The sequence below is a fragment of the Candoia aspera genome, chromosome 16 (assembly GCF_035149785.1).
Source record: "Candoia aspera isolate rCanAsp1 chromosome 16, rCanAsp1.hap2, whole genome shotgun sequence".
Classification (NCBI taxonomy): Eukaryota; Metazoa; Chordata; class Lepidosauria; order Squamata; family Boidae; genus Candoia; species Candoia aspera.
Window position 1 is genome coordinate 2,275,548 of NC_086168.1, and position 27,041 is coordinate 2,302,588.

At 44.7% G+C, this 27,041-nt stretch overlaps 1 protein-coding gene across 1 annotated transcript in view; it reads left to right on the plus strand.

Moving 5' to 3' along the window:
* QSOX2 (quiescin sulfhydryl oxidase 2) overlaps positions 1-26,428 on the plus strand; it is a 30,882-nt gene extending 4,454 nt beyond the window's left edge. The window contains exons 2-12 of the mRNA XM_063316218.1: positions 3,380-3,480; positions 5,508-5,556; positions 5,993-6,101; positions 7,360-7,450; positions 8,606-8,751; positions 10,221-10,361; positions 11,629-11,758; positions 17,152-17,274; positions 19,575-19,725; positions 23,185-23,373; positions 25,417-26,428. Coding sequence (XP_063172288.1) covers positions 3,380-3,480; positions 5,508-5,556; positions 5,993-6,101; positions 7,360-7,450; positions 8,606-8,751; positions 10,221-10,361; positions 11,629-11,758; positions 17,152-17,274; positions 19,575-19,725; positions 23,185-23,373; positions 25,417-25,949 — 1,763 coding nt within the window. The 3' untranslated portion in view covers positions 25,950-26,428. The remainder of the gene's footprint in view (positions 1-3,379; positions 3,481-5,507; positions 5,557-5,992; positions 6,102-7,359; positions 7,451-8,605; positions 8,752-10,220; positions 10,362-11,628; positions 11,759-17,151; positions 17,275-19,574; positions 19,726-23,184; positions 23,374-25,416) is intronic.
* Positions 26,429-27,041: the final 613 nt, after the last annotated feature.

A 27,041-nucleotide genomic window follows, 5' to 3' on the forward strand; every position in this document is an offset into this window, starting at 1 on the left:
GGTGGTAAAATTGGGTTGGATTTGATTAATGATTGCTTTGTTTAGCAACCAAAATTCCAGTCCCAACTGTGGTCGTTAAGCAAAGATTACCTGTACTGAAGTGGCCATAATGGCTGGGGATTCTGCATATTCTAGTCCAGCACTTCCAGAGGGCCCTGAGTTGAAAGCTGAAGCAAGTTCCCCCCCCCCACGTTTTTTGTTTCCTTTCCCCTCTGAGGCTGCCTTTGTGAATAGCCCAAACTCGCCTCCCAGCTGGCGCACTTAACCAAGTGGTTGCCTTGAGGCTGGCTTGCATTGTGGAAAGAGAAAGCATTTGCATTTCCTTTGTAAAGCTCCCTTCCTTGCAGTTGGAGGGTCCAAGAGGGAGGAGGGGGAGAGCAGCAGTACTGAATCATGAATGAAGCAGATAACCCGAAGCCACACTTTTCAAGCCTGCATTTTCAGCAGCAAAGTAGCTTGTCCTCTATTGTGCGCTTGCCCATCTGTTCAGAGATGCTGATAGTGATCCTGGGGCCTGTTGCCTCCACAGCGTCCTGTCTGCAATAGCCATTTGCAGCCGGCTCATAAATGCTGCATCTTTTTCACAGGGAAACAAAGGGAGGGCGTTTTTTGTAGCCCAGCAAGGAACATCTGGCTTGGGGTTGATGATGCTTTCTAAGTTTCTCTTCCTGTTTTTTCCATGAAAGCAAGACTGCATTTCTTTTTAGGATGGATTTTATTTCCCAGTGTTTTCAAAGGAGAAGAAAATATTCTCATTTTTTCTCTCTTTTTCTTTTTCTCTCTCTGGCAGACTTTAGATTTGTGTCTGTTAAAGAGCAGGGACAGTCCTCTTACCCAAAACAGGCGATACCAAGCTTCTTTTAAAACTGAGACATTTGCTTCAAAAGAAAACAAACTTCCCTAATTTGGATGCATTAAAAATAGTTCTTAGCTGAGATGCCTGCAGCGTTGCCTTTAATTTCTATCTAGGCGTTTGAGGCCACCTTGGGTCCTTCTTGAGGTAGAATCTGCCTGTTTTACAAAGTCTAGCACAGCGTTTCTCAACCTCGGCAACTTTTAGGTGTGTGGGCTTCAACTCCCAGAATTCTGGGAGCTGAAGTCCACATACCTTAAAGTTGCCGAGATTGAGAAACGCTGATCTAGCAGAAGGAGAATACTTGGAGTGCTCACAAAAGAAGAGGCCAGGGAAGGCTGGGGCCACCAGGAATGACATTTCTTTCTCAGCAGCTGGTCCCTCATTCTGAGATAACGTGCCACCTGAAGAAATGCCCCCACTTTTACGTCTAGAGTCACTGGAAGATGTGGCATTTAGATAAACAAATACCTAAACAAACAAATAAATATTTATCTTAATAAACATTCCTGTTTTCTGATTGTTAAAATATTGGGCTTAAACAGATGAGCTCCCGGTTCAGTTTTCTTCTATAGGGTGGATTTGGGCCAGTCACTTTGAAGCTGATTGGATAGCCAGGACCGTGTCCACCGTTCTGAAATCCTTGATGGGACCAAAGAAGCTGGAGATTTCTCTCTGCCAAATTCCACACAAGCTGGGGAAATGTTCCTCGTTTTATGACAAGTAAAATATTGAGAAGTAGAAAATTCATCGCTCTGCCTTGACTACGCCACTGCTCCCAAGGTCATTTGACTTCTTCCTTTTTTGGCAGACGATTGAGTCATAATTAGTTGCTAAACAAACATTCAGTGTCTCAAAGTTCTCTACTGATCCATTTGGAGGCAAGAATAAATATGTCACAAACAGTTCCGGGTGTGTGTGGCTTCAGCGTTTCTTGAAAATATTTTTTTTTCCCCACCACCTTGTTTACCGTTTGCTTTGCCAGTCAGGTGTATTAACTGTACTGTGTAGGTTGCATGCAATTTGGGATTTCGTGAAGATCCATTCATCCACGCCTCTTGTCTGTAACTTCTTCAATAGGATGGATTAAGCTGATTCTGTAAAGCAGCATGAAACATTGCCCTAAATTGTCTGCTAATTATTGAAGGTTAAATATAGAGGCTCTTTCCCCAATTCATAAATGCATTTGCCAGATTTATATACTGCCTTTTGTTTGGGAGCTCCAGGGGGCCAAAATAGTTTTCCCCATAACAACAACCCTGTGGAGTGGGTTGAGCTGAGTGAGAGCGACTGGCCCAAAATATTTGTCTGTCGTTGGGAGGATTTGGATTTTAGTCTTATGCATGCAGGTTGCACAGTGGATTTGCTACAACATTGATATGTTGTAGTGATCTTAGCCAAGTGCCCTGATTGGGTGTAAAATGTAAATTAAAGTTCTGGGATTGATAGGCTTTGGTAGTTGGGTACATTATGGAACAGAGGTGGGAATGATGTAGATTGAGGGAACAGCTGGATTTTGTATTTTAAAAATGGGGAATTAGTTCTTATTTGACCTTTCCTTTTATCAGCCCTAAGGATGGTCCTCAGTGCAGCCAGAAAGCATCAAAGTAGCAAGCAGAGTCTAATGTGAATGTGTTTAACATCTTCCTCTATTTCATTTTAAGATTAACTAACTGTCTATTTCATGGCTTCAGTACCAGGCAGGGTTCCCCCACCACCTTTCCTCTCATTTGATAGTTTACTTCTGAGAATTCACATGCTTACTCACTACTTTATTATGTTTCTTGCAGGCTTAATAAAAATGCTGGCCAGGGAATGTATTTTGACATTTTTCTTGAGGACAAAGGACTTCCTTTGCTTTCTGTGTGTGTGTTTAGAGCTTCACCATTTAGAAAGAAAGAGAGAACCAGGACAAATCTTAGCAAGAGTCCTTTATTGCAGTCCCTGGCCACGGTGGTACATGTCTGAAGGGGAACAGCTAATAGTCTGCCATAGAATGATTGAATATTTTTTTTGCAGGTCCAGAGTTGGTTGGATGTTATATGCAGTATCATCTTAAAACTTGGCTGTAAGCCGCCTATCCTACATCTAGGCAGAATTAGTTTCTTCTTCCAAGCCAGAGAAAATTGCCTTCCATATAACAGCATTTGCAAAATAAAATACTATCTTCTTTGAACTGTGTTTAGCTGCAATGATCACTTCTCATCCCCTTGAGCTAAAGTTAGTAAAGACTGGCAAAAGGAATCGTCACTGCTTTGACTTCTTTCACTTGTGTAATGCCTAGACTGGATTGACTAGCATTAAAGTGTCTGGCAATGACCTTTGGAGTCCTTCGTAATCCTTCTCGACTTAGATCTTCAGGGCCGAGTCTAACACTTGTAGACTTAGATGTCTGGGAACCAAGCTTTAAATAGGGGAAAATGCTCAAGGAAACATAGGGGCGTTCCCAGATGCAGAGAACATTGGAATGGGGATGTACAAATCCTGTGCCACAGTGTAAGAATCTGACCTCTTGTTTTCTTTCAGAGTGGGAGCCTGCTATCAGAATTGGTGTGCTGGATTGTGGATATGAGAAAAACTATGAACGGTGTAAAGAGTACGGAATTCAGTATTACCCCACATTCAGGGTAATTACTTCCTGGCATCCTAGAAATTCTTGTTGTTTGACTTGGCTGCGTGTGGTTTGGAATATGTGGGTGACTATTTCCCTTGGGAATTGTAATCCAGAACTGGCGTGCTCATTTACCTCTCGTATCTGAGTTTCCTCTGCACCTCTCTGTTAACTTCTGTTGTTTTGGACAGAGCTACTAGGTGGAGTCCAGGTAGGCGTTGTGGCTCTTTGTTTCAGCTGGCAAAAACCCTTGGTCCTTGTGGTTTTATTTGTGCCGGTTGGCTCCTTTTACTGCAGGGACCTGCCACTTTTTCCATCCACATTTTGTGGATTTCCATCCACCTTAGCTTTTCCTAATACTGCAAGTTAACAGTTACATACAAAACCCAAAGCAAAAGAATAGCAATTGAACAAAGATCATAAATATGGATACTTCACAGGAACTAGAACCTAAAAAAAAGAGGGTATCATTACTGAATACATGAGGGTGAGAAGCTATAAGAAATAATTCCTCTTTGAATATAATATATTTATTGGTCAGCCAAAGAAAAATGTGTTACTTGGCACCCTCTTCCATATCAAGGTCTCAATTAGCTAAAAAGGAAGATAAAATATATCTGTGGAGATACTGGAAACAAAACTATGTTGTACATACTGAATAATACCATATGATAGATGCTGCGGTCAGTCTGGAATAAAAATTCTGGATTCAGGCACCAATTGTCACTTGCAGTTAGCCTGAAAAACTGTCAGTGAACAAGATAAAATGCTGCTAGTTTCTATTATGAAGCCAGTCATTCATAATCATTTGCTGAAAGTTCAGCAGGATATCCCAGACGGTGATACACTTGATAGATACCATTTCTAGTGAAGAATATATCTATCCTGGGCCAAATACAGCACATCTGATATTTTAAAATAGAATTAGATGGGCACGGGAAGCTATTTGAACATCATACGTTAGATTGGAAACCCATTGTACAGGCATACCTCGGAGATATTGCGGGTTCAGATCCAGACCGCTGCAATAAAGCAAATATCTCAATAAAGCGAGTCACACAAATTTTTTGGTTTCCCAGTGCAGATAAAAGTTATGTTTACACTATATCAGTGTTTCTCAGCCTCGGCAACTTGAAGACCCGTGGACTTCAATTCCCAGAAATTTCTGGGAGTTGAAGTCCACAGGTCTTCAAGTTGCCGAGGCTGAGAAACACTGCACTATACTGTAGTCTATTAAGTGTGCAATAGCATTATGTCTAAAAAAAAAAATGTACATACCTTAATTAAAAATACTTTATTGTTAAAAAAAATGCTAATCATCATCTGAGCCTTCAGCAAGTCATAATCTTTTTGCCAGTGGAAGGTCTTTTAAAAAAAACACAATATCTGCAAAGTGCAATAAAGCGAGGTATGCCTATATGTAAAAGAAAAAAAAAACAGCCTATGCTGAAACTGAAGTCGAAAAGAGGGCACTTATTTATTGAACCAACCAAAGGTTGAACTGAAAGGTGCTGCGTCTTCCAGGGCAACAGCTGTTGTTGAATGCTTCAGGAGAAGAGAGAAGGACAGGAAAGGCCATGGTCAATTTCTGGAGGCAACTTTGGACCACCATCATCGAGCCACAGAATGTCAGGGTTAGAACTTGGGACCCTGGAAATTGTGTCAGTGGAGCCCTTCCCAGCCCTGTGCAGTAGCTGAGCAAAGTTTTCTCCCTTTCTGTGTTCATTTGGATGGTTTCAGTATGGAAATGAATAAGAGGATTTTTATTTATTTTATTTATTACTCAAACTTAGCCACCGCCCATCTCCCCCAGAAGAGGGACTCTGGGTGGTTTACAATAAAATCCCGCAGTTATATGTGGATTTCATGAGAAATGATGCGTGCTACGTATCATGTAACTTGATGTCTAGTATTACAAGTCTCCAGAGTTTGTTTTTTAAACATGTTAATGATTAATTACAGTGAGACTGATCTGCCCTCCTAGGTTTTATTAATTTTGGCTGTTCTAAGCAAAAACTTTTCTTTCCTCCCCCTCCCTTCCAGTATTTCAAAGCTTTTACCAAGCAGTTTACGGTTGGAGAAGATCAGCACGGTAAGTTGACATATCACAAAATATGCTTTCTTCCTCATAGAACATCGGTCCCAGCCACATTAGAGACTCCCGTATCTTAATCCAAAAGAAAAATGTAGTTAAGGCCGTGAAGTACGTTCTACGCAGTAGCACCTATAATCAACCGAGTCAGTAATGAAAAGATGACTGAAATAAGGTTACGTGCTGCACCCTGGGCAGGAACTTCCTAAGCATGCTGACATCTCTGTCGTGAAATATTCTACATGGAGATGGTTTCTTAAAGAGTCAACTAGCTCTAAGTAATTCACAGACCTGGTCCTTTGCTGCTGTGAACTGCAAAGCCCCACTTGATCAGAGGATGTTTGCAGGAGGGATAAGTAGAGAGCATTGCCAGGGCCAAGAAAGGGTTTAGTTTCAGAATATGTGCAAACACTGCAGTCATTTTCTCTTTCCTTAGCAAGCTCAGCTCGGGATCTTCAGACTATCCGCCAGACAATTATTGATTTTCTGCAGAACCATTCCCGAGAAGCAAAACCGCCGGCTTGTCCCGCTTTGGAGCCAACTGCGTGAGTCTCTTGCATGCATCTAAGCACCATGTGGGAAGGGGACTAAAAAGGAGGTGTTCAGGGAAGACTTTCCCATAGTAAAACAAATAAAACTACCTAAACGTTTGGCACCCTCTCCAGATTGCAGTATGATTGCCAGAGCTGCCACAGGTAGACAGAGTAGAGCAGTGTTCCTTGAAGTGTGGTCCTAGGATCCCTGGCGGTCCCCCAAGACCCTCTCTGGGGTCTGTGAAATCAAAATTATTTGCCAGCCTTTGTTGAAAAAGAATACAATATTAAAATCCCATCAAATTTTAAGAGAATATAGTGGCAGCGAATGTGTCAGTTTTAATTTCTAATGAGTTAAATACAGTTTCAATAAATAACTTTTGTTTCATGCAAACAAAAGTTCTTTTGGGGAATCTCCATATTTTTTCACAAGTGGGAAGGGGTCCTGGGAGAAAAAAACGTTTAAGAAACACTGGAGTGGAGGAACTGGGGATCTGCGAAGCTTCCCTTGAAGGCCCACGAACGCGCTTTCATTTGGTTTGGGGTGTTAAGAAAAAATCCGGTGCTGACGTTGGTTGGTTGGCTTTACATTCTGCATAGGAGAAGAGGGCTCAACTTCAAGATGATGATGATGACCATAGTAGTAATAATAATGATTTATTTGATTTGTAAATCCATCTAATTGAAAGTGACTCAAGGCAGCATAGAATCAGTTTAAAAACATCATAAAAACCAAGGTGGGGCGACTACAATTACAGCAGCATGTCGTGGAATACACAGAAAGTCAACAGATTTCAAGATCTACATTATTGCTTGTTACAATTATTTACTTCCTGCTTTTCAAGATAATTCTCCCAAAGGCAGCTGTGTAAACAGTTATGAATAAACACTCAATAAATGTTATTTAGAAACATAGAAAGCTCTAGAGTAGTTCTGAAGGGCAGTTAATGGTTACAGGCTGTGGGAAATCCAACTTAGCAGTCTTCCAGAGTGGTCATTTTCTGCCTTTTGCCCTCTTTATTAGCATTCCCACAATCCACCAAGTACCATTTTTTTGTTTTTTAGCAGAAAAGTTTATTCTGTACTTTCTCACACAGGTTTTCTTAACTAAAACAACAAACTTTGTAAAAAGCCTTTTCATTCATTCATTCATTCATTCATTCAATTTATATTAAATTTAAATTTCTGTTGCTTGACAATATGTGAGTTGGAAACCCTTTGTCTCCTCACCTTTATATGTCCAGTGATTCTTTCCTTATTTTCTTAACAGGCCAGAAGAAGTGTTTTCCCTTTTCAATAAACACAGTCAGCATTATACTGCCATTATTTTTGAGAGCGGGAGCTCGTATATTGGGCGAGAGGTAATGTAGCCTTGGAAAGTCCTGAAGTAACTGTGGTTTAAGTCTATTTTTATGTACCCCTGATTGGAATGAACTCTCTGCAAGCATTCCAGCCTTTACTCTGTGAGCATGGAAGAAAAGCAAAATAACTTGTCTCCTGACCAACCTCACTCGGTCCTTCATCAGATTCTAAGGCAGTGTTTTTCAACCTTAGCAACTTTAAGATGTGTAGACTTCAACTCCCAGAATTCCCCAGCCAGCCATGCTGGCTGGGGAATTCTGGGAGTTGAAGTCCACACATCTTAAAGTTGCCAAAGTTGAGACACACTGCTCTAAGGACTGAGTGAGGTTGGTCTGAAGACAGTTATTTTTTATAAAGCTCATTTCTAGAGCTGCCCAACTCTAGAACACCGGTGTGGCTTACCAAATAGGAATGGAAGGAACATTGCAATATCAAGAAAGACAATAGTCACCCAGAGGAAATGATAAAAACCCTCAGCCAAATTTTCATTTAAGCCTTGGCTGCGAAATGCAAAACCGCAAGAGTAGTTGGGTTATGTCACGTTGCTGTTTTATTTCTAAAACGTTAAAAGTTCAACTGTTTCACATTTTCTGAATCCTTGCTTAAGACTCCCCAGTGCCAGCTTGCTGAGAGAAAAGAATGTATGCCCTATTTCAGACTTTATTTCCAAATGCGAAAAATAGAACATTCAGACTCATCTGGGCTTAATGAAATCAAAGACTTCTTTTCTGTTTCTAATCCTCTGTCTCGCATTAGAACATGTGAAGGCAGAAAATTCGGAGGATTGAAAAAGAGAAGTGAGTGGAAGCTGGAACTTTTTGTAGACTTTATGTCCTTGTAGTAAGATATATATATTTTTTCCCCTAAGAATTGTCTCCTGGTCAATGCATCTTTATCACATTGCCAAAAATTATATCAGCAGCTCAAGGCTGCAGGCCTAGGCAGTTACCTGCAAATAAATCCTATTTGAATGTCGTGGGATTGACTTCCAACTAAGCATGTGTGGGCTCTTAATTTTCCTTCTGGGCTCTGAGTACCAACCTTTGTGAAGCTGGGTATGGCCTGTTTACTCTCGCTGAGCAAATTTTCCTTCTGTTTGCAGCTATAACTAAACACACAGCAGCCCTGGTAACTCCATATGTTTTCCCACCCAGGTGATCTTGGACCTCAGCCAGTATGAAAACATTGCTGTCAAGCGGGTTCTAAATTCTGAGACAGCTTTTCTTGAAAAACTTGGTATTCCTTCAGTCCCTTCGCTGTACCTGGCTTATCCCAATGGATCCCATGGACTAATTAACATGTAAGTCTTGATGAATGTAAGCTTTTAGGCCCTGCATTTGGGAGACATTGGAGGAATTGTAGGACCTTCTTCTTGGGTAGTTCCAGATACAATATGCAAAGCTGCATCAGGTGCTCTGCTGGGAGGAATGATGTAGGAAAGCCATGAGAATGAAATGGGAGCTTGTTTGCTCCTCTGCTGGAGAAACGTCCCCCTAGGGGAGCCATATAGCTGCTGTGCAAAACTGTAAAATATCTGTCAGCTCACAATTTATGAAAGTCGGTTAGTTGCTTTAATATCTGTGTATCACTTTGTACTCATCCTGGAGAAGATCTGTTTGTGTGGCCACCAAGAGCTGACGATCACTTGATGGCACATCGTCAGTCAATCACCACTTGGTAGAGGAAGGTCAGCATCCTCTTTAGACTACAAAGCCATCATGGAGTCTCGCCCGATGGCCTAAGTACCCCTCTCCCATGAATTTCCCCAAATCTCCAGATGAGGGGAAGATTCCCCAAATCTTCCCCAAATGAGGATCACCTCATTTCACAAGATTTTGGCAACCAGACTTCTGCTATCACAAGTTTCAGCATTGGCAAGTGAGATTTTGGCTTTCAAATGGGATTTCAGCCATTGAAAAGTTTAAAAAAAAATCATTTGTGGGCTGCGGTGAGAGTTTGGGAGGGGGGGCGCTGTGAACATGGTGGAAGCTGTATTGCCTCTCCCTGGTATATGCAAGATGATCAGAATTCATAATACAGTAGAATTTGGGGCAACAAAAGAGAGTGTGCTTTAGTAACACTTGGGTAACACTGGTGGCTTGGAAATTGGGTAAGTTACTTGGGCAAGTTGCCATCTGCAGGGTGTGCCAAAGGAAACGGAGGCTTGATAACATGGAGCTCTTTAGCTACCTGTACGGCAGATGGCCAAACAAATATTCGAATGGGCCAGCTGTTTATCCAGAGGATGTCAGGGGACCGATTGTAAGTGAGGCGTCTCTTTCCTTGGCAAGTGTAGAAAAGGGAATCTCAGCAGAAATGGTTGTTGCGGATGCCGTGCTGCTCAGACAGGAGAAGCCCCCTTTGCAACGGTTCAAGACTCCCACCTCTGTGTGGAGCTGAGGACTGTCTTATATTGTTCCAATCTGGGAAGCAAAACGTCCAGAGGCTGCTTCCCCAAATTCTTAGGACAGGTATTGTGGCTGATTCAGGTAGATTTTTGAGTGGGAGTTAGGGAGCCAAGAGGCACAAGCGTTGCCTTTCTTGGCACTTTTTTCAATAGGCCCTGCAGTCCTGGCTGGGATAAACTGAAATTCTCTGGGCCCCTTTTAAACTCTTTCCTGGAAGCTGTTATTGCATTTATTGGGAACTGAAAGGAACATTTCAGGCAGGCAACCGGTAGCCCCTGACCTCTGTAGCGACACTGTTATTCCTCTCTGCCTGTTTAGCTTGAGGTTTTTTTTAACCTTTATACTGTCCTTCCATACACAGTTTGAAGCCTCTTCGGTCTTTCTTTTCTTCCCATTTAAAGTCACTCCCTGGGGTTAGAAGAAAACTTGCTTCTTCACTTCCACTTCTCCAGCAAAACAGAGAAGAAAACGTGGACTTCAAGGATTGGAAGGAGTTTGACCAGTAAGCAGTGCTGCAGTTCTCTTAATTAGCCTTTTTTTGTTCTGCAATTTTGGCTCCTCTCCTGCTTCCTGAATATGTGGTTTGAGAGTGAATGGTGATTTTAAGTTGTTTGGGCTGTCCTTGGGGGCACAGGGGCTCCAGAGCAGTTGCAAAACATTACCCACCTCATGGGCCTCTCCGGGCCTTTCACAATATTTCAAAGGCTGCACTTCAAAAGTGGGCAGGATTAGTTGGTGGGAGTGAGGAGTTTTAAAGGAGAAATCGTTGCCTTAAACTTCTGCAAGGCTTAAAAGATGAGATGTTTTGACCCCACCAAGTTTAAATGCTGCAAAAGGAGCGCAAGAGATCCTAGAATGGTGCATTTGGAAACAACCCTGAAGAAATGGTTCATCTAGAAAAAATCATCTAGTCCAACACTCTGCGTTGTGCAGGAAGGGAGATTGTGGTGATGGTGATGATGGTTACGTTTTTATCCTGCCTCTTTTTTTCATTTGGTCAGCTCAAGGTGGCGAAGATACTTAATACTCCTATTTTCCCTGCAGCAACCACCCTGTGAGGTGGGTTGAGCTAAGAGAGAGTGACTGGCCCAAAGAAATTGAGGATACGCTCAGGAAGCTGAATGTGAGATAGAGACTGCAATGGTGCATCCTGGGAGTGGCCAGTGTTGGCTTGCTGGAATCTTAAAAACAACAGCAACAACACTCCTAACCGACAGCATTGAAAGTTCCTCTTTTAGGAGACAAGTCATATTTATAATTACTTTAAACCTGTTTCTGTTCTTTAGGATACCCTCCTTAAACCCCATGATTCCAGGAGGCCTTTGGGTTCCTTTTAATTTGCAGTTGTGTCAAGTGTTGTGGATGCTGAGTATGCTACAAAGCAGTGTTTCTCAACCTCAGCAACTTTAAGGACTTTAACTCCCAGAATTCCCCAGCCAGCATGGCTGGCTGAGGAATTCTGGGAGTTGAAGTCCACACATCTTAAAGTTGCCATGGTTGAGAAACACTGCTCTAAAGGATGATACCTCAGCTTTGTACCATCTGCATATGTGCAAAATAACAATAATAATACTTGTCTATGCACACATGGGCCCCTGCACAGATGTAAATCTAGCCCATCCTGGCTACTAACAGTGGCCTGATAATAGGAGTTGCTAAGGATAAATCTCATGTTAAAAACTCCAGCTGTTTAGTATTCTTACCTTCCTCACTTGTGCAGACCAGATAAACCTGCCACCTTCAAAGGTATCGGTGTCTCTCTTTTTCAGGTCCAAATTATATATGGCCGACCTTGAATCCGGGCTGCATTACTTGTTTAGGGTAGAACTGGCCACTCACAAAACACTAGAAGGAGCTGAGCTGAGGACCTTGAAAGATGTCGTTATACTCCTGGCCAAGGTAAACATTTTCAGTCTTTTAATCGTGTCTGCAAACGTTCAGTAAATCATGTGTAGCAGGGAACGCTGCTTAAGCTCCAGGAAGTGCCTAGTAAACCAACATTTGATGCATTTATGGGGAGAGAGAGGAAGGATTCCTACCTGCAGGCCCAACAGCCCATTCTAAAAGGCCAAATTAGAACCAGGACTTTCACTGTGCCTTTCTTAGCATATTTTTACAGGCCTTTGAAAACTAGTCTATGACACGGAGATTTGTGGCTGAATACTAGTTTGTTTTATATAAAGCACTATAGAGGATACAACTTTCTGGAAAATCTTTGTATATTCCTGCTAAACCTCTGTTGTTGAAGAGACTGATGTAGAATGGATAAGCTCTGTGTTAACAGCAGCCATTATGTGGAGAGGCAGTTTGGTGTAGTGGTTGAAGGTGCTGCGCTAGAAACTGGGCGACTGTGAGTTCTAGTCCTGCCTTAGGCATAGAAGTCAGCTGGATGACTTTGGGCCAGTCATTCTCTCTTGGCCCTAGAAAGGAGGCAAGGGCAAACCACTTCCAAAATCTTGCCAAGAAAATATGTCTAGGCAGTGCTCAGGAGTCAAGGCTGTCTTGAAAGCACAAAGTATATGTGTGGCCGGTTACTGCAAAAAACCTGTTCCAGTTTCCCTTTCTGCACAGTTCTGCAGAAGATAGCACACAAAGGAATCCACAATGGGCAATATTTATGGTGTTTCACAACAACAGATTCTGGATCAGTGTTTCTCAGCCTTGGCAACTTTAAGATGCGTGGACTTCAACTCCCAGAATTCCCCAGCCAGTATGCTGGGTTCTGGATGTTAATAGTCTTTGATCTGCTGGACCTTTTCCCTGGTGTTAGTATGACTTTCTTATGCATGTGATGTTTTGGCATTAGAGCTGTGATCATAAAATAAAAATGACTGTGCAGTTGTCATCTTCAAGGTGAACAACAGTTGCGTAGAATAAGCTCTGGGTTGGCAGAGAAAGTATATGAACGGCATGCGTGCTTCTACTAGGACCAACCAAGAATGGCCAGAACTGGGAAATAGAGCATCTGGAGCTTAGCCAGCTGGAGAGACTTCAGTTCCCTTTTCTATTGTGAGAATTTTCACGAGGGTGATATTTGGGGCTAGAGTCTGGAACCAAGGACCATGTTGGCCTTGGAAAGGTGTGCTGGGGGTTGCCAAGGGCAGATCCTTAATAATAAATTAAAATTAAATGCCGTGTCAAAAAGAATTGATTTTTCTGCTTCCCTCCCTCCTTAATTACAAAGTGTATTTTACATGTGCTTTGAATCATACTTGAAGAATCAAGAGGCCCTAATTATTTGCCTGTAGATTTCTAGTTTTCAATACTTAAAACACATCTTTGGGAAGTTGCGTGCTGACGTGACAAGAAAGGGAGGAGGTGAATTTTTAAAGAAGTTTAAATGCAGTTGTGTTTCCCATTGAATTTCACAGATCCTGGGGCTGTACCAACAAATCCCTCCTTTGATGCCAGCCAGGGTTTGGATATGAATTACCTTAATTTTAAAAAATGGGAAGCTGGCCGTTCTCCAAGTTGGATTGTTATAAGGGAATGCTTCTAGGCCCATAAGCCCTCCCAGAAAAGCTTAGAGCAGCTGCACCTTGGGGCTTTGGTGGAAATGTGTCCACCTGCCCAGAAAAAGAGAGCCAGTTTGGTCTAGTGGTCAAGGTGTTGGCCTAGAAACCAGGAGGCGGTGAGTTCTGGTCCCGTCTTAGGCATGAAAAACCGGCTGGGTGACTTTGGGCCAGTCCCTCCCTCTCAGCCCAACTCTTCCCACAGCAACAATCCTGTGAGGTGAGTAGGAAAAGGAAGGAGAACTGGTTTGTTTGGCACCTTGAGTTGTATATGGGGGAAAAAAAGGCAGGATAAAACTCTAAAAAAAAATAAAAGGATGTTATCAAAGCATTGTTGTAAATCGGTGCTTTATAACGGTGAGAGATTGTGGAGAGGCTGGGACATCAATGGAGGCACGTTAGACATGAGCAACCAAGAGATGGGAAAGGAATTTGTTAGTAGCTGATCTCACACGTGATAGCGCAATCCAAGCTTTTTGCAGGAAATGTTCAAAGGCCCTCCACCTTAGTGAACTGACTCATAAACTAGAGTTGGAAATTACAGTTTTTAGGATGCTGTACAGGTAGTCTTCAGTTAATGACCACAATAGGGACTGGAAAATTCGTTGTTAAGTGGTGTGGTTGTTAAGTGAAGCATCATGTGACCATACCCGATTTTATGATATTTTTTGTGGCAGTCGTTAAGCAAATCACTATGGTTGTTAAGTGAATCACACCATTCCCCATTCATTTGCTTGTCAGGAGCTGGCTGGGAAGGTTGCAAATGGCGATTATGTGACTCCAGATGCTGCAGCCATTGTACATACATGCCAGTTGCCAAGTGCCTAAATTTTGATCATGTGACCGTGGAGGCGCTGTGACGGTCATAAGTGTGAGGACTGGTTGTAACCACCATTTGTTCAGCACCTTTGTAACTTTGAACGGCCACTAAATGAATGGTCGCAGGTCATGCCATCCCCAGCAGCTCACCTGGGAGAGGGTCCCCACATGTAGAGAAGCCCACCAGCTCCAGAGCTGGGGATTAATCAGGGCATGTGACGTCTTAACCGAATGCTGGGAGCATCTTCAGTGGATTCCAGGGTTTCTCAGCAACTCTAAGATGTGTGGACTTCAACTCCCAGCATTCCCCAGCTAGCATGGGTGGCTGGGAAATTCTGGGAGTTGAGGTCCACGCATCTTAGAGTTGCCAAGGTTGAGAAACACTGGTGTATCCAGTGGCTCCTTCACTCTTGGCCTTCTTTGAAAGTGACCATTTGATCGGTGCTGATGGTTGGTTGGGCAGCCATTTGTAGCTAGGTGATGTTGGCCTGCAGGTGTTGTTTTTTAGATCGCTGTTTTATGTTTTACTCTTAACCTCCCAGAGTCAATTGATTAGGGCAGTATAAAAATGGGGTGTGTGTGTGTGTGTGAGAGAGAGAGAGAGAGAGAGAAACCCTGGCTCTTTGTCAATCAGAATGTATTCTTAGGCCTTGGATCCCTTCCTAGTATTCATGACAACGCTGCAGCTGCCTCCCTTTGGCATGAAACTCACACAAATCTTAGTTTATAAGGGAGAAGGGAAATGAGCATTTTTATATGGGGCTGACCTGGTGTATAACCTGTGTGGGAGAATGAGCGAGCTTCTGGCATGTAATATTTGCCCTACAAAGGGAGAAGCTGTAGCATTTAAAAAGATATATGTGAAACAAGAAGCATTGAGATGCTGAAACTCCTGCAGTTAAGAATGGGCCTCCCCTTTTCCCCTTAAGCGTTCTGATTGCCCGCTTTATGGTTCCTAACAAGGCAGCCTAATGTCAGTTTCGGCATGGTGAGAAATAATCAGTCGGAGCTGACTTAACGGCACCACACATACGCAACACACTCAAATATCTGTCGTTTGGTAGAAATGATCTAGAAAGATTATGATCCTCATGACTGCAAAGTCCAGTTTAAGAAGTTGGCAATTTAAGAAGGTGGTGTTAAATTCCTGGTCGTATGAGCCCCGAGAGAGGTTTTGACAGGCTGATAAAATGTACTTGCATAGCTCTCGCTCAATCAGTGTCTGGGATTATCTGTATTTTTTTTCCTCCCCCACCCCTATAATCCTTTGTGAATGTGTCTGCTTGGGGAAGGGGAGACACCTGAATTTTACCAGAACTAAACCAACACCACGTTTGCCTTTTGCTAAAGTAAAGAAGGCAGAACTTTCCTTTCAGGCAAACCCTACCGAGTGTGAATTGCAACCCTAAATTGTGTTCTGCTTACACTGGCCTTTCCCAGCTTCTAGAAGTGTTGGTTTACAGTTCCACCATCCTCAACCACAGTGTCAGTTGCCATGGAGCCTGGGATTTATGGGGCTGCAGTTCAGGGTGTCTGGAGAGAGGGTGGTTTTAAAATATTTTCCCGTCTGGACTGATGTCTGGTGATGGGGCGTCGTCTTTGGTCCTGGTTTTCTAAGGAAGAGCATTTAGACCATTTCCATCTGAAATCTTCCTTACCTTGTTCCTCTTTGGGAGGTGTAGGGATGGGTGGGGTGGAGCAGTGATGACGTGATCCATACTTCTCTGAGTAATATTTTGGATCTAGCAGAGAGATGTTTTGTCTCCCCACACAAGTATTGATTCTGCTCTTAATGACTTTTTTGGCCACTGACGATCTTCCTGAAAGTAGATGCCACTCAGCCACTTTTTCATTGCTTTGCTTGTTCCTTGGTTCAGATTCAGTTTTTTTTCCCACTCAGATAGATAGAATGTGTTTAAAAACAGAGTGCCTTTTTTGCGTTCCTGGTGTATTTGTTGCTTTTCCCTTGCCAATAGCAGCTTACAGCTTGTTGTTAGATTTTGGATGGCAAAATCAATATTTCTAGGGGCATGTTTTAACTGCCGAATCAGAGAAACCTCAAATAAGAGAATGTGAATGGGGTTCTGAGCGCAAATGTTCAGTAGCTATTGCGGGTACAAAAGGCAGCTGCTAAGTGTTTGTTAAAACATGCATTGATTTTCAGAACAGTCCTCAGAACAGTGTTTCTCAAGGGTGGCACTGGGTCTCTCTGTATTCAGAAAAGGAGCGAAAACCACTTTTAAAATAGTTCGAACATAGGGGTGTTGTTTTTTTAAAGCATTGTAATTTTAATTGTTTAATTGCACTATTTTTAGTTCATTCTTCTGTGTCTGTCTGTATCTCTGCATTGGAAAGCCCCTGGATCATCCTGCTTGGGTGGAAATATAAGATATAGATCAGATAAGTCAATAATGATAAATAGGTAGATTGGTGTTTTGGCAACATATGGGGATAGAGATATTTCAGAGGGGATTTTTTTTGGTTGAGAAGAGAATGCTATGATAAAGCTGAATTAGATCAAGATAGCAAGAGAACGTTGCTGTCTTGCAGTGAGAAATTCAGTCCCAGAAGGTTGGGGGGCCTTTCCCAAACAGGGCCCATCATCCCCAGCCAACTCTCATTAGTTATCAAGGGTCTTACAGCCAGCACACCCCGAAGAGCAGATCATCTCCTACTGTCTGCTAAGTTGCCCCAACAGCTCCACTTGGTGTATTTGTTGTCCTGTGCAGCCAGTCCGTTTCTAACAGAGTGGGTGAAATTCAGTTATCCCGGCTGACTTTAGTTGCAGCTTTCACCACCTGACTGTTCACGAAACTTGGTTGTGCTGCTGTTTAGTTGTCTCCCCCCCGCCCGCACCCTGTGGAGTCTTCAGGAAGAGGAAGAAAGTCTCAGATGCAGCGACTAGGAAACCCTTCTCAGAATAGTCCTTGAAGGGTGTCACTAACTTGGTCTTCTGCTCAGCTCTTTCCTGGCCGTCAACCTGTGATGAAGTCGCTGGAGACCTTACAAGCGTGGCTGCTGAGCCTCCCGTTGGACCTAATCCCCTATGATGCCATCTTGGACCTACTCAACAACAAAATGCGGGTAAGCCAAGTTTTTGGCTGATGACGTAGCTTTAGGAAGAGGAGGCGGGGGGAGGGGGAAATAATGGGGAGCAGAAGAGGAGGAGGAGGAGATGGAAGGGAAGAAGGAGAAGGGAGGAGGGGGAGGAGAAGAAGAGGACGAGGAGGAGGAGGAGGAGAGGAGGAGGAGATGGAAGAGAAGAAGGAGGAGGGAGGAGGGGGAGGAGAAGAAGAGATGGAAGAGGAGAAGGGAGGAGGGGGAGAAGAGGAGGAGAGGGAAGGGAAGAAGGAGAAGGGAGGAGGGGGAGGAGAAGAGGAGGAGATGGAAGAGGAGAAGGGAGGAGGGGGAGAAGAGGAAGAGAGGGAAGGGAAGAAGGAGGAGGGGGAGGAGGAGAAGAGGAGGAGATGGAAGGGAAGAAGGAGAAGGGAGGAGGGGGAGAAGAGGAGGAGGAGATGGAAGAGAAGAATGTCTGCTGAGCATACCTTCTACAGCGTCTCCTGCCGTGCCATGTCTGGCCCCTGTTGCCAGCGGGGACAGAAATGGAGTTCTTGCCTAGCTCTTCTGCAGCTCTTGTTTGAGCCTTCCTGTGGGATTTTTAAGTCTCAGTCCAAAATTTGAGCATGATGGTGCAGGGAAGAGGCAAGCTGGAGGGAAGGAAGCGTCCGTTTCCTCACAGAGAAAAGATTGAACAAAGAGATGCCAAATAGACTGTAAGGTTGAAAACAGTGATTGTCATGAGTAAGGATGGCGAGCAGGGGGCTCCCATCCAGACTGTTAAGCGCATGCGTAGCACTGAGGAATTAGGTAGCCATTCAAAGAGACACAGATCGGGACCGCCTTAACCCTTGGGGGTTATATGGCTGGGTTTTTCCCACGCTTCTTCAGTTTTTAGGATTCCTGTTATGTACAAGCAATAAACATTAGAGACCAGTTCCTTGTCTCAGCGTGTTTCCTGGCAGTTAGGACAGTGATGCACAGAGTTAACTGAGTTCACATACCCTCCATCATGGTCCAGATATAATGCTGAGGCATCCCGTGGTTTCCAGCGGGGTCCACGAAAGGGAAAGTATGTTGGGCTTTGAATGAGAAACAGGCACATTGTGGCTCCAAAATTCAGCCTAACCGTTCCAGGCACACTGCAGTTCAGCCCTTCCAAATCCTGGGGCCCCTTGGTTGAGACAGTTTCCAGGGGGCCTTTAGAGTAAAAAGGGTGAGTCATTGCCCCTCCACTGCTCTCCCTAACACCTCTCCTTCCCTACTTCCTTTGCCCTTGAGTTCAAGAATAGCCCATCCAGCTGGCCAGCCCCTCTCCCAAGCAGGGAAAGAGGTGGGCAAGTGATACAAGCACTTTAATTCAAGAGCCAAGGAGGCTAAGCTAAGCCAGGGTAAGAGGAAGGAAGTGCTGGAAGATCAGGTGGGCTGATGGATTTGCCATGCTTGAATTCAAGGGGGTAGCAGCCTGCCCGCCCCTCCCTTCAATTTCATTTCCTCTGTATTTCCTCCTCTTCCTCCTCCTCCTCCTCCTCTTCTCTTCTATATCTTCTATTTCCTTCCTTTCCTTCTACAGGTAGTCTTTGCTTAGCAACCACAATTGGGACCAGGCAACTCAGTCATTAAGCAAAGCAGTCGCTAAGTGAAACTCCAACTGTGCTTGTGATCTTACTTCAGCTTTCCTTTGCTTTACAGACCTGCACAGGTCATAAATGCAAGGACTGGCCACAAAGTTACTTTCATAGTAACTGCAAACGGTTGCTAAATGAAGTGGTCACTAAGCGAGGACTACCTGTATACCCTCCGTCTCCACTGCCCCTGAATTCAAGCGCAGCATATCCAATTCACCCACCTACCCCTTCCCTGATCTTTTTGGCGTCTTTCTTTCCCTGCCTCGCCTGTGCATTGACACTCCTGGTCCTGAATTTTTCCCACTCTCTCTGCCCCGAAACACGGCCTGGAGCATGTGTGCTCTGGATCCATGTCCGGACCACATGCATGTTTCAGGCCTGTGGCTGGTCCAAACACATGATTCAGGTGGGCACAGACCTCCCCCAGATTGGATGCTCTGTGCGCAGAACGGCCCAAGCACGGAACGATTGGTGCATCCTTAGCGGTGGGTTTGTTTGGGGATTAGCGTGAAACGTGAACTGAGCCGCTCAGCTTTTTTAAAAGTCCTGGCCTAGATGAATTTGTCAAGATGTTCTAGGCCAAGGTTTTAAAAAAAATTCGCCATAGGCCTCAGCCGTGCTACAGTAGGTTTCTGCGAAAACAGCCTTTCTGTTGGCGCATGGAAGTGTGAGTTCATGCACGTCTCTTGCGCTTTCCAGATCTCGGGCCTGTTTCTGCCCAGCCGCCTCCAGTGGGTCGGGTGTCAGGGCAGCCAGCTGGGACTGAGAGGTTATACGTGTTCCTTCTGGGAGCTCTTCCACACGCTAACCGTTCAAGCGGCCACTCAGCCAAGAGCTTTGCTCAACACAGGTAAGAAGAAGAGGTTTGATGCTTCTGCGAGGCAAGAGTGGCTGGCGGGAGGGGAATTTGCACGGCACCCCAGCGGCTTTATCCCTGGCGAGCCCACAACTCGGCCTTTGCCAGGGAGCGTCATAGCACCTTGCAGACAACTCTGTTCAGGCCAGTGCAGCGGAACAGACTGGTATTCCAAGGAATCCCCCAACCCCAGCATTGTCTTGCAGATGATCGAAGGAAAATACTCCCCACGCCCTTTGTGCTTCACGCAACATTTACTGTGGTTCATTATAGCAAAACCAGATTGCTGCCGAGTTTGTCCTCAGTGGAGGGACGCGGTGGCGCTGCGGGTTAAACCGCTGAGCTTGCTGATCAGAAGGTCGGCGGTTCAAATCTGTGTGACGGGGTGAGCTCCCGTTGCTAGTCCCAGCTCCTGCCAACCTAGCAGTTCGAAAACATGCAAATGTGAGTGGATTAATAGGTACCGCTTCGGCGGGCAGGTAACGGCGTTCCGTGTAGTCATGCCGGCCACATGACCGCGGAGGAAGTGTCTACGGACAAACGCCGGCTCTTCGGCTTTGAAACGGAGATGAGCACCGCCCCCTAGAGTCAGACACGACTGGACTTCATGTCAAGGGAAACCTTTACCTTTACCTTGTCCTCAGCAGGGAGTTTCAACCTTGTGTGCCTTCCTAATGTTCCACATGGTTTAAGACCTATAAACACCTCTTTATCAAATTCAATTTTTCATTTTTAAGAGCTCACTTTGAAGGTCCGCTGGCTGATAGCCAATTTCTGGGATCGTGGCATACGCTTAACCTGGTTAAGCAATGGCCTAGCATCTGCCTTCACATAGCGTGTTAACTCTGATTAGATTTAATATGGAAAAGCTGCTTTAGTGTGTTATGTGAAAGCAGTCTATTGGTAGTTCATGCTTTGATATGAGTTAATTCAGTAACTGGATTCAGCATGTTTTATGAATTCCAGGATGTGTAGCGCAGAAGGGCACAAGATCTGCACAATATTTGGTGCAATTTAAGAGCATTGCTTCTCCACTTCCTCCCCCCTCCCCCTTTTAAAAATGAATGTGATTTCTCCCTACCTCTTTGTTTCATATATACCTTTAAAAAGTTCAGTTCCTTTATATTTTGCGAATCAAGTGGATTCTCCTTCAGAAAATCTGTGAATACTACCTTAGAACTCCACAGGCTGCACAGAGTGTGCAAAATTCCAGACTCTGGGCACTGGAACACTTTCCTGCTTGGCAGGCTTGCTTTCTGTTCTGTGACCACAACCAACATCTGTATAAAAAGGAAAGTGTGTGTGTGTGTCTGGCTGTCAGACTGAAGTGGGTCTACGTTAAGATCTCTGCTGAGCAGAACTCAGTGCCGAAACTTCTCCAGCTGCTGAGCTACGGCTGGAACCCAGTTCAAACTGGGTCAAATTCTTGCCCAGTTTTTCTCCTCTGGAAGCAGGTTGAAAGTTTCAAGCCCTTTTTTAAAGCTCAGGGTGGTGCCTGTGTGTTCATGTAAACCAGTCTGTTTTTGATAAGATCATTTCTTAAAACAGGAGAATTGGGTCAGGCTGAAGCAGCAGGATTATGTCTTCGAAGGGTTTTTTCTCCTTATTGCTTGCTTTAATTCCCATCTCCTAAAGAGCCCCTAATCCTTCCAGCCACAGGTGGAGTTTTACGGTTCTTGCCCATTTTAAAGATTAGAGTGATCCTGAATTGCAGCAGTTTTGCAGGGAAAGAGAAAGGAAGGATTAGATCAAGAGACATGACATCTGTTTACAGAAGGTACAGTCCTGGGCTAATAAAAGAAACAGACATGAAATAACCTCTTGATGGTGTCTTTCCTTATAATTATCGAGAATTCAGAGGAAGGGTTCTGGCCAGAAATTTTGGAGCATTCTGACCCAAATGCTCTGTTTCCCAAAGTGGGTTTGCCCCATTTGCCTTAAGATTTAATTAATTTACTGTAAAACAATCCCAGGGTAAAATTTTACATTAGAGCTTTCATGTCAAATGGAGGTCTGGGTGTGCAAGGAAACCAGCTTCCACTTTTTGAAGTTTTCTGCTACATTTCGCCCAATGGACAATCCACTGGACTTGTTTGAGGGGGAGAGAACCGTGTTAGCTAAGATTCAGGCAAATGAGTGAAGCCAGGGGCTTCCTGGTGCCCCTAAAATAGTAACATAATTTGTCTGACGTCCCTCCCCCCCCCCCCAAATAATGTTGATGGCAGCAGAAGCAGCTGAGCAAGGGCGCTCTTTTGTACCAGCAGCTAAACAAGGTGTCAGCTTAGCGCCAAGGTCACTATCTGGCTTTAAGGAGGCGCCCCTACTTGGAACTGTGTCCCTCTTCCTGTTGACTGTGCAGCAGACGAGGATCACCCCCTTCCCTCCTTCTGAGCCAAGGCAGAACTCCCTGTCCACCCACATTTCAACCCTTCTGGCCACCCAGAAACACCTGGCCCCCCTCAGGTTTGCTTGCAACTCACAGGAGATTATGAGCTGCAGTTCAGGAACTCTGGGTTAGATGGTTAAGCTGCCCAGAGTCATTGATTGAATTGACTTCAATCCCAGTTGAAGAAAATAAATAAATCAAAATAAATAAATAAGTGAATGAGAGCTCCGGGTTTCCTTGGTGCATCCCTCTTAGGATTTTGAGCTGGAAGCATTCCATTTCTAGATATGCATCTGGAGAACTTGCTATCAAATCTTCCTTGACCTGTCAGTTAATTAATCATGCTGATTTTCAAGAATAAGATCTGCGCACCTCGTATGATCTTTAGGGTTTTCTGAACTGCAAAGGTTAGCTAGGCATAGGCTATTTGAGGCTGGGCTGTACGTTTCAATTAGAGTAGCCACGCTTGAGAAAACAAGCAACTTTTCAGGAAAAATAAGACTCCTTTGTATCACAAAGGGCCTTTGAAATTCTGCCAGCGCAGGGAGTCCAAGGAATGGAAACTGGCGTAGCTTCCTTGAGAGGTGAGTGCTAAAAAGTAACCAGATTTCAGAGTTCCACAGAGGCAAGCAGTGTATCATGTGAACAAGCAAGTGGGTCGAAAGCGAAATTTGAGCAAGAAATCAGTTCCACCCTTGCTTAGAGTTACATCCCTTGTCTCCTCCAGCCCTGGGCAGAGAAAGGAAGAGTATAGAATCATATTTACTTGTTTATTTATTTATGGCTGCCCAACTCACCAGTTGCAACGCTGGGCAGCTACCGTCCGAAAACCAAGCAAGCAAAAAGTGACAAACATGAAGGGGAAAAAAAACCCACGCAGGGCTAAATGCAGTTAATCTAATGCCTGATGAAAGTTCTTGAAAGGAGGAAGGAAAAGCGGGAGGCAAGGTCTTTGAATTGGCGTCACCAGAGGTGAACCTGGAAATTCACAGGTGCACATCCTGGGTCCTGTCCCTGAATGACCCACAGACTCTTTGGCGATGGCACATGTTGGTTGCTCCTTGCAGGCTTCGAAGATAATCCACGGGCGGTTCTCCAGATCATGCAAAGATACGTCCAGGATTTCTTTGGGTGCCGAGCCTGCGCGCAGCACTTCGCGGAGATGGCCAGACCGTCTTTGGATTCCGTGAAGACCTGGGATGAAGCCGTGCTGTGGCTCTGGGAGAAGCACAATGTCGTGAACGCTCGGCTGGCAGGTTGTATTCAGGGACAACTCGGCGCTTTTATTCCTTTCTCCTGTGTTGGTAATTTTGGGTGGGGGGGCGCCTTCCAGTCAGTCTTGACGCCTGGCAACTGCCTGGACAACCCGCTGCAGTTTTCTTGGCAGGGTTTTTCAGAAGTGGTTTGCCATTGCCTGCTTCCCAGGGCTGAGAGAGAATGACTGGCCCGAGGTCACCCAGCCGGCTTCATGCCTAAGGTGGGACTGGAACTCGTGGCCTCCCAGTTCCTGGCCTGGCGCCTTAACCTCTACACCAAACTGGCTTTCTGTGTTGGTGGTAGCTATGTTCAGTTTTAAACTTTCGGTTGCTCTCTGCAAGGTATGGGCAATCTGTGGACCAAGGGCCAGTTGTGGTCCTTTTGTGACCTGCAGAGCACTTCCAGGGTGGATGGAGTCAGTATTTCCACAGAATTCTCATCCCCTTTTTTGTTTCTGTTTGTTGGGGATTTGAAGGGCAAGCCTTAGGTATGCAGAGGCCTTCGGCTCCCATTTCACCCTTCAAAAAATCCTGCAGCCCCATCCCCAGATTGGGCTGATTTTTCCCTTAGGGGAGTATTCTCCAAATTATTTACTTAGGTGTGATTGTCTTGCCAAGAAGTACTTTTTCTAGTCCATCATCCTCTTGAATTACAGGCCCAAAATACAAGTTTCTGTTGGCTGATCAGTCCTCCTTTATTTAGCCCAGGACTGACTGACTAACTGCTTCTGGCAATCCACAGAACTCATAATAATCGTCCCCAGATCCATCATTCAGAGGTGTCTATCTTCTTTTCTCTCACAACTGAAAACTCCCTTGCTTTATTTTTCCAGTCTCCTCAAAACCAGGCTGAGAAAGTTGGACATGCTTGCTTGGTGAGACAATTATGTCACTGCCATGTCCCTTCAGCCCTTGTGGGGGTGCCGTGGCAAACGTGACCCTTGTTCCAAAGGAGTTCTCCACATTTTATTTATACAGAGACACACACACACACTCAATCCTCGTTATCTGTGGGAGTTACGTTCTTGAAGCAGTAATTGCAGTAATTGAAGCATTGCTCCTAGTGAGAACATGTGAACCATTATCAAAGCAACGTGGAGACTTGTTAACACAACCAACATGAGCAAGAACACAGTTGCCTTTGAGGTGGCTCACGTCCGCGCTGCGCAGTCAGGCTCTCAGACTTCTTTCCCTACTGTGCGTGGCCATGTATAGCCGTGTTGAGACCACGTTTGATGACAAATGGGTCACACTTTTATAGAAGCATATAAGCGAATCCGCAGAAGCAGAATGCAGGGATAGCAAGGATTGGGTGTGCAGTACACACACACACACACACACACACACACACATAAACACAGACATATAAATACATAAGGCAGACCTCACTACCGATTGCCTCCTTTAGCAACCATTTGAAGTTACGACAGGGCTTTAAAAAGTTACTTTACCAGTCCTTGCATTTACGACCTGCACAGCCTCCCTGCAGTCATGTGATTGGCATTCAGGCACTTTGCAACCAGCAGGCATTTATGACCGTTGCAGTGTCCTGTGGTCACATGATCACCATTTGTGTGCTTTGCAACTGGCTTCCAACAAGCAGAGTCAGTGGAGAAGGCAGCATAAAATTAGAAGTTGTGGTCAAGTGATGTTTCACTTAATGACCGCAGTGCTTAGTGACAGTTGCTGGTCCCAATTGTGGTCGCTAAGCGAGGACTACATGTACTTAACACACACACACACACAAAATAAAGGAAGGGGGAAGGGTCAGGAGGGGAGGGGGGAAGGAAGCAAGCCTTGGAGTATAAGGTAAGAACTAAAAAAAAAGCAGTTTGGATCACTATTGTGCTTCCTGAGAATTTACCAGAAGTGTTTAGGATGGAATTGCCTTAATTTATCTGACTCTTTTCGATCTTTGCCCCAGATTTCTGGGTAAATAAAGAGGCCGGTGATAAACGATCACAAATCAGTGTTGCTTAAAGCCAGTTGATTAATGAGGGCTCCCAAAATAACGTTTCTCGTCTCTCCCTCCTCTTTCGCTAGGCGACCTGAGCGAAGATCCCAAATTCCCCAAAGTGCAGTGGCCCACCCCGGCTATTTGCCCTGCGTGCCACAAGGGGGCCAGAAGTGCACCTGCCTGGAACCAGGCGCAGGTGCTCCAATTCCTGAAGCAGCATTACAGCAGCCACAACATAGCAGACACCTACGTCGAGGAAGCCGGCATCGATGAGCGAGAAGGCCAAGGTGGGAGAGCGGCAGTTAAGAAGGAACCTCCGAGGGAGGGGGACAAGGGCCAAGATCCAGAAAAGTCCTTGGATTCAAAGCCCAAAGGCTCGGACAACTCGATAGCCAAGCAGGACCCCATGAGAGATCCGGGACCAAGGGCAGCCGGGTCAGTTGTCGACCAGGAGAGGAAGCAGGCAGTGTCATTCTTGGGAATCGGTTTCTCCAACATCGACATGAGCCTGTGCATAGTTCTTTATGTAGCATCATCTTTATTTTTAATGATCATGTTCTTTTTTTTCCGGGTGAGATCCAGGCGCTGGAAAGTGAGGTATTACCGTCCCTATGTCTAGCAGATAAATCGGAAGTCAACTTCCTGTCCGTAAACGGCTCGCTTGCGCTCACCTGCAGCTTTAATAGCAGGGAATCAGGGAATGTTTTTTACGGCGCAACATTTTTCATTTTGAAAAGGTGCTGTTCCTCCTCATTCTCATTTACTGGCGTTCTGCTTCCCCACTGTTGGACACTTTGAATTTGGAACAGTTGCCTGGAAGAATGGAAAGGCTTTGCGTGTGTGTGTGTACACAGAGGTGTTTGTCTGAAGAAACATTAAAACGTTTCTGGTGATCTTGTTCTTTTGGTGAGCTGGCGTGCCTTGGCTTATGAAACGTTTCAAGAAAGTCTGGTGCTGTGAGGGTGTTAAACTGGTGCTGGTGTAAAAGCTACCAGATTGGGGTGCAGAAATTTAGATGACCACTAGATGGAGACAAAGAGATGAGAAAGAGGCAAGTTCTGGACTGCCATCTAGTGGTCCTGCAGCATTTTTGTGCTGTCTTGGAAATATATATATCCACTGACTTTTTTTCAGTGGAATTCTGGAAGTATAATGAGATATCAGGCTAATAGCCAACAAACAGGAGTCAGGTCCTGTAGATGCAGTATTGACACATTGTATATTTATTTATTTAAATAATTTCTACCCCACCTGTATTATTTTTGTGTGACCTCCAGCTCTTGAACCCAGCTCCCATAACATCCAGCTGTATTTAGCAAAACTGTACGGCCTGAGAATTAGGGGGGTCAATGTCTCATACGTCTGGAAGGCTGATTGTTGTTGTTAGCATGAGGCTATTCTTGCTGGGGGTTGGTAAGTACAGAATGTGTCCCCCTTAAGTGTAATCCAAAGACGAGGGGAATCTCAGCATGATGCCTACAACACAGAGTTGAAACACCCTCATTTGCATAAATGAGAGCAGAGGAATTTAGTGGCTTGAGTCGAGGGGGGCTAAAATTTGTGAAAGGACTGAAGGTGGTTTGTAAAGAGGAAGCCATGCATAGCCGAGAGCCACATATGGAGATGCTAATACGGGTGGGGAAAGCCATAGGTAGCCAAGGTAGTTGAGGTTGGAAAGTTGATTTATTTTGTGTGATGCAGGTGAAGTGGG